The sequence below is a fragment of the Papaver somniferum genome, chromosome 10 (assembly GCF_003573695.1).
Source record: "Papaver somniferum cultivar HN1 chromosome 10, ASM357369v1, whole genome shotgun sequence".
NCBI lineage: Eukaryota > Viridiplantae > Streptophyta > Magnoliopsida > Ranunculales > Papaveraceae > Papaver > Papaver somniferum.
Window position 1 is genome coordinate 73,241,002 of NC_039367.1, and position 6,197 is coordinate 73,247,198.

The 6,197-nt window shown below is 34.7% G+C and overlaps 1 protein-coding gene across 1 annotated transcript; it reads left to right on the plus strand.

Annotated features, from left to right (window-relative positions):
- Positions 1–203: 203 nt before the first annotated feature.
- On the plus strand, positions 204–3,709 carry LOC113318581 (purple acid phosphatase 7-like). The gene is made up of 7 exons (XM_026566767.1): positions 204–469; positions 2,244–2,400; positions 2,492–2,599; positions 2,695–2,822; positions 2,912–3,040; positions 3,174–3,241; positions 3,332–3,709. The coding sequence occupies exons 1-7, from the start codon at positions 251–253 to the stop codon at positions 3,552–3,554; spliced, it is 1,032 nt and encodes a 343-aa protein (XP_026422552.1). The 5' UTR covers positions 204–250; the 3' UTR covers positions 3,555–3,709.
- The last annotated feature ends 2,488 nt before the right edge of the window (positions 3,710–6,197 follow it).

Consider the following 6,197-nt stretch of genomic DNA (forward strand, 5'->3'; position numbering starts at 1 on the left):
TTTAATTGTTCTTCCAAGTTTCAACTACATCAACTTGACCAAGGGTAGGACTGTAATTTAAATACAAGAAGTCGACAAGGTGTCATTTGGGCGAGAGGAGACTCCCGTATGTCCATTTTATGATTGTGTCTATACCCACAATTTTTTCCATTTATGCATTTACCTCATCAGTCATTAGTCTATATATATATATGGCTGATTGTCGTTTCAAAAAAAGCAATCTCTCTTGTCTCTCTGCTCTCTTCAAACCATGGCTGTTCTTAGTAACTTGTCCATGGCTACTATATCATCATGCCTTACTTTCTACTCGTTGAGCATAATTTTTCTGTTAACATGTCTAGTCTCTAGTAGCTTTGGTGAGCTTCAGAGATTTGAGCATCCAATAAAGGAAGGTGGTTCACTTAATTTTTTGGTGGTTGGCGACTGGGGAAGAAAAGGTTTATATAACCAGTCTCATGTTGCACATCAGGTAATCATAATTCATTGCAGGATTTTTTTATTCTTTATTTTTTTTGAAGAGCCTTATCGAGATCACATACTAACCAACCTAGCTAGATGATGAGAATACTATAATCACACTTAAACGTTTTGATGAATCAAAGAGCATATATGAAGATCGCCATATGTGTAATTCAGTTAAGAAACTTATTGTTTTTTCTTTTTCTTTCTTCTTTTCTTTCAAACATTTTCCATCTTTTGTTTACGCACAAATCGATCTAAATACACAAAATTGGTTAAAAAGGTCAAAATCAACAATTTCTGGGTGAAATGGACAGTTAGATTTTGATACTGTTTAAATGGACAAAAATGTAAAAATAGGTAGGATGTAACCAGTTTCATTGTGCCCATTTTCAAATATTTTTTCTTATTTTTAATTTACACAGGATGTATTCAGTTTCATCCTTGTTATTTTTTAAATTTAAGCAAGGATGAAACCATCTTTATTATTTTTTTTTTGACCATTTCACTCAAACTATTTTTTACTCGTCCATTTGAACCGTGATTTAAAAATATTTGGACAAATGACCCATTTTCCAATCTAAATACACAACACAATTTGAATTTTCGCACTACTTTCCCATTTCTTTTGCTTTTGGAGTTCTTTTTCTTTTTAAGTGATAAATGAACTCTGATCCCACTTCCTTGAAAACATCTTGTTTTTCTTGAACGTCACACGCCTGATTGATACCGTCGGCGCCTCGCTTGGTAAGCAACATAGTAAGCATGGCGGTATCTTCTCAGTGCATACTGAGAATATCCTTTATCGCTTGTTTCTAAGACCGAGTTTCAAATACGTTGTTAAAGCGGTTATGTCATTAGATTAGACTGGTCCTTGAAAAATTCTTCTTTACAGGCCTCAGCCTTTTAAATCAAGTAATGTCAACACCACACCTAGGGATTACTATTACACCCCCACCAGGCAACTCTAGAAAAACATGCTAATTTGTGATAAGGAATAGGAACTTATGAAGTAACCAACAGATATCCATATTTGTGGGACCCACGTCAGACCAATCATGTAAGGGTTCTGTTGGCCGAATCCAACACGACACACATGGATGGATTATGATGAAGTGATGTTGATTGGTGGATGCTCACTGGAACGTGGTAGGGTTTTCTGTGTCGCATATTCTATCCTCATCAGCAGCATATTCATAAATAGAAGTTGGGTCTTCTCAGCTTTACGAGTTTACTTGTATTCTTTCTTGTTGTTTAGCAGTTTTAGGTGCATATCATTGTCATGTTACGGATACATCAGATCAGATGAAAAGCTCCCGTGAGAAAACAAAGTACACCCTGTTTAGTTTACACGTCTACGACAAGATCTTTTAAGTTTCCAGCCACGTAATATTTTATAGAAAGAGTCAATCAGGCCTAAATTAATTTTTCATAGCTGCTGGACGACGTCTAAAATGACTAATTCAAACAGAGAAAACTCCAATTAGATCACGATGACAGTAGTAGTTTACTGAGGGAGTTGAACATTTGATTTCGGATAATACCACAGTAAAAAGAATTTTTTTGAAATATATCGGAACTACCGTAAATTTTATAAATCACAACATTTAGAAAATTGACATATTATCGAAGTAGCATTTATGCATCAGATAAGAGCCGATCATGTAAAATCCAAGTTTGTTTATTTTTGCCACACTTAGACCAAAACGTTGTACTTTGTAACTAGCATGAATAGGAGTTGTCAAGTTTATCGATTGATAAATTTTGCTTTGATTAAATTATAGATGGGGAAGATAGGAGAAAAGCTAGACATAGAATTTGTGATTTCTACTGGTGATAACTTCTACGACAACGGACTCACGAGTCCAAATGATCCTCTATTTGAAGAATCTTTTATGAACATCTATACAGCTCCAAGCTTGCAAAAGAAGTGGTATAATGGTACGTAATTATCTTTCCATAACTAATAAACATGAACATCGAATAAAAAGAAAAAGGTAATTTGTTTCCTAATGTTTGAATATTATTGCAGTGTTGGGAAATCATGATTACAGAGGTAACGTGGAAGCACAACTATCACCAATACTTCAACAACTTGATAGCAGATGGGTTTGCTTAAGATCATATGTGCTTGACGCAGGTAAAACTCAATTTTCATGGAAGTTTTAAAGAGTATCTTAATTAGCATTAGTATCACATTATAATTTTCTTTTACATCTGTCGGTAATATGTTAGATATTGTGGACTTTTTCTTTGTCGACACAACACCATTTGTGGACAAGTACTTCACAGAACCTGGAGAACATACATATGACTGGAGTGCCACATCACCACGAAAGAGCTACATCGCAAAACATCTACAGGTACAAAAGCTTAGAAAATCTTATTTTTCTTTAATGCTTCTTGAAAAGTTTTAATTTGAGAATTCTTTCTTTAATCTTACTGTGATTAGGAAGTACAAACTGCCCTCAAAGAATCAAATGCAAAGTGGAAAATAGTAGTTGCTCATCATCCAATTAGAACTGCTGGACACCATCGTGACACCGAAGAACTTATCGAACAACTACTTCCAATCCTCGAGGTAATAAAATTAATACTCCCACTGTTTTTTCCAATGTATCACTTTTTCAGAAACAAAAGTAGTATTTATTTTTCTTCTTATATATATCAACTGAATTATCATCTAATTTCATAATGACATTTTCTTTGTGTAGGAAAACAATGTAGATCTTTACATTAATGGACATGATCATTGCTTGCAACACATCACTGGTACTAAAAGGCAAGTGAAACATACGTATACGATGAGCAACCTTAAGTGTAAGCTAAGTGTAATAAGCAAAACTGATGAGATTTGTATACATTGATGCAGGAATGGGAAAATGGAATTCGTAACAAGTGGAGGAGGTTCAAAAGCGTGGAATGGTGATGTTCAGAAAGAAAAAGAGGGTTTGGAATTCTATCATGATGGGCAAGGTTTTGTATCCATTGAACTCACACCAATTGTGGCTAAGATTGTATATTATGATGTTACTGGACACGTAATATACCAATTCAGTATGTACAAGGAACAACAACTCCACTCATTCACTTAAGTTGAAAACAGATGCGAGTGTACCTAGCACATTGTTAAAGGAACCTTCCTATTGTACTATATTTTGTAATATTGTGCCGGACGCTTACTTAAGCTTCGATTATTGGTCATGGAAAATTAATAAAAATAAACTATGGATGCTTTTTTTTCTTAAAATCTTGGAAGTGCTCTTCGATCGGGCGATATTGAGTCGACCCGTTTTCTCTCTGATTCCTTAATTTCATCAAGCTCAATCCCTGCATGTCTCTGATTTTCTCTTAAAAATTCATCAATCAATTTCGTCTCTTGTTTAATCTTCTCATAAAACCCTTCTTCACCTTTCTTCTTTTCTCAATCTAGCCATGAGCGGCTAAATCGCCGTTCATGGGTTCTCTGATGGATACTCCAATACACAAGTTTGTAGAGCGATTACAACTTAAAAGGGGGTTGGTATGAATTTTCTGGGGGTGGGGGTGGAAGAGTTTGGTTGTCTGCAAGATTGGAACTTTAAACCTATCTCCATCCGTTTCCTCCATCAGAATTGAATTTTTTTTTAATTCATGGAGCCAGGTAGTCATTTTCCTCGATTTGATGATTATGATAACTTAGTTCATATAGGATAATTGAATCTGGTTACTTGCTTGATTTGCCTTCTATTTCAGTTTCAATCTTAATGTCTCCTAATTTTTTCTACATCTGGTAGGCCTTAGTAGCTCCGTCTTTAATCCTCGTGAACCTATTTTATTGTCAATTCTTGGTAATCATGATTTCTTGGTTTAGTTTCCAATATTGGATTTTTTTGTTGGATTTTGCATCAAAGGTCTCACAATCCCTAATATTTTCACCTTTTTTAAACTCTGGTTACTTGGTTGATTCCTATCCCTGTGTTATGTATTTTATGCTCATCTTCCCTTTTCCTAGTCTTGTTTCAATTGTTGGTTTTTTCTGAAATTGTAGCTTTCAAGTTGTTTGGTTTCTGATATCACTATGTATTCATTGTGGCATGGTGATGTTGCTCTTCTCACAAACCTATTTCAAATCTTTTTGAACTTAAATCTTCGAAGGAATTTTGAGTTAGTTGAAATCCTACCAAATTTGTGTCTTAGGTAGGTTTGTTGCTCCGGTTAACAGAAGTTATTTTGCTGCGAAAATGCCCTTCTTTTTCTTGGAAAAGTTCCTAATGTCCTTTTTTCCAGAAATCAAGTCATGTCTTCCCCTGTTTTATTCCTTTTTGAGCATAAAATGCATAGAGTTTTTTTTGTCTGGTTCTCAGAGAGTATTTGGTGATTTCTTAAAATTAAAAAGTGGGAGTTTTTGATGAATTTTTAAATTGGTTCCATCCAATGAAATCTTTTTATCTCTGTGCCTTTCCTCTTCCCTGTGTTGAATACAAGTGTGATTTTACGCAGTGTCTTACTTGTGTTAACCTATGTGTCGTTCTACTTCCTTTTCAGTCAGTTTATTGGTTTTCTCAGTCAGGGCAAGTATCAGATTCAGAATGCCATTGTATTTTCAATGGGTCTTATAAACCATGTGAACTTTGTGTTTCATAATTTCATTATAATTTCTATGGATTTGAGTTCTGTTTGGTCACAAGTTAGATGAGTGCATTGGCTTCCATTATGCGTGGCGGCAAGCTGATATCCAACAAGCAGAGGCAGTTGTAAGTGGAAACAACATCTGTAATATTGGTTGTGACAATCATTGTACCATACATTACTTTTAGAGAACATACTCTTAGATGGCTTACCCTTTGTGGTACATCCAGCCCAATTAGCAACATACCAAACCCGTGATATATCTGAAGATATTTAAATAGTTGAACTTGTTGTATTGGAACCTGTCAGAGTCTATGAACTCTTCTTTATAGTTTCTCTCAATCCTCTTTTTTTTATCCCTTTCTAATTTGTTCTTCAAGTAGGTAGTTTTTCTAGGTCAATCTTTACTTGCACAGTTGCATCTTATCTGCTTTACCTTTGCTTTTGTTCTGATTAAAAATAGCTTCCCAGTATAATTTCCCCTTTATTTATTTTTCCAATTATTTCTTTAAAGAAGCTTCACAGTACACTTCCGTCTTTGTTTTCATTTGTCTGCGTTTTTTGTTTAATACTTGTACTTAATCTTACTGTGTAATCCTTTCTGTGAAGATCCTTCCATCATTTATCTGTCTGTTGTACTCTACTGTTGTTTAAATTTTTCAGAGAGGTTCTTTTGTCTGCTCATCTACTGACAAATTTACTTACAATTTCCTGCTGCAATTTGATTCATTTTTATACCCTTCCATTCTGTTAGTGAATCCGTGAGATCTCTGGGGCCATTAGTGTTCTTTTTTCTTCCCTTTAATCCCTCCTTTTTAGGATTTATTTCCTTGTTTTTCTTTCACCATGAAATTGCTTTCTTGGAACGTCCAAGGAATTGGAACTCCTATCATTAGGGATTATCTTAATCACCTTTGTCATTTTTACAAACCGGATATTATTTTCCTATCCGAGACAAAAGCACAATTTGAAAATTGGATTTTCTCCTTAAGAAATCTGTTTTTCATGATTGGTTCATAATCCCATCGGTGGGCATAGCTAAGGGGTTAGCAATAGCTTGGTACAATAATGTAGAGCTAAAGTTACTTTCGATGCATTTAAGCGTCTGTCATTTCGAAACAACAATT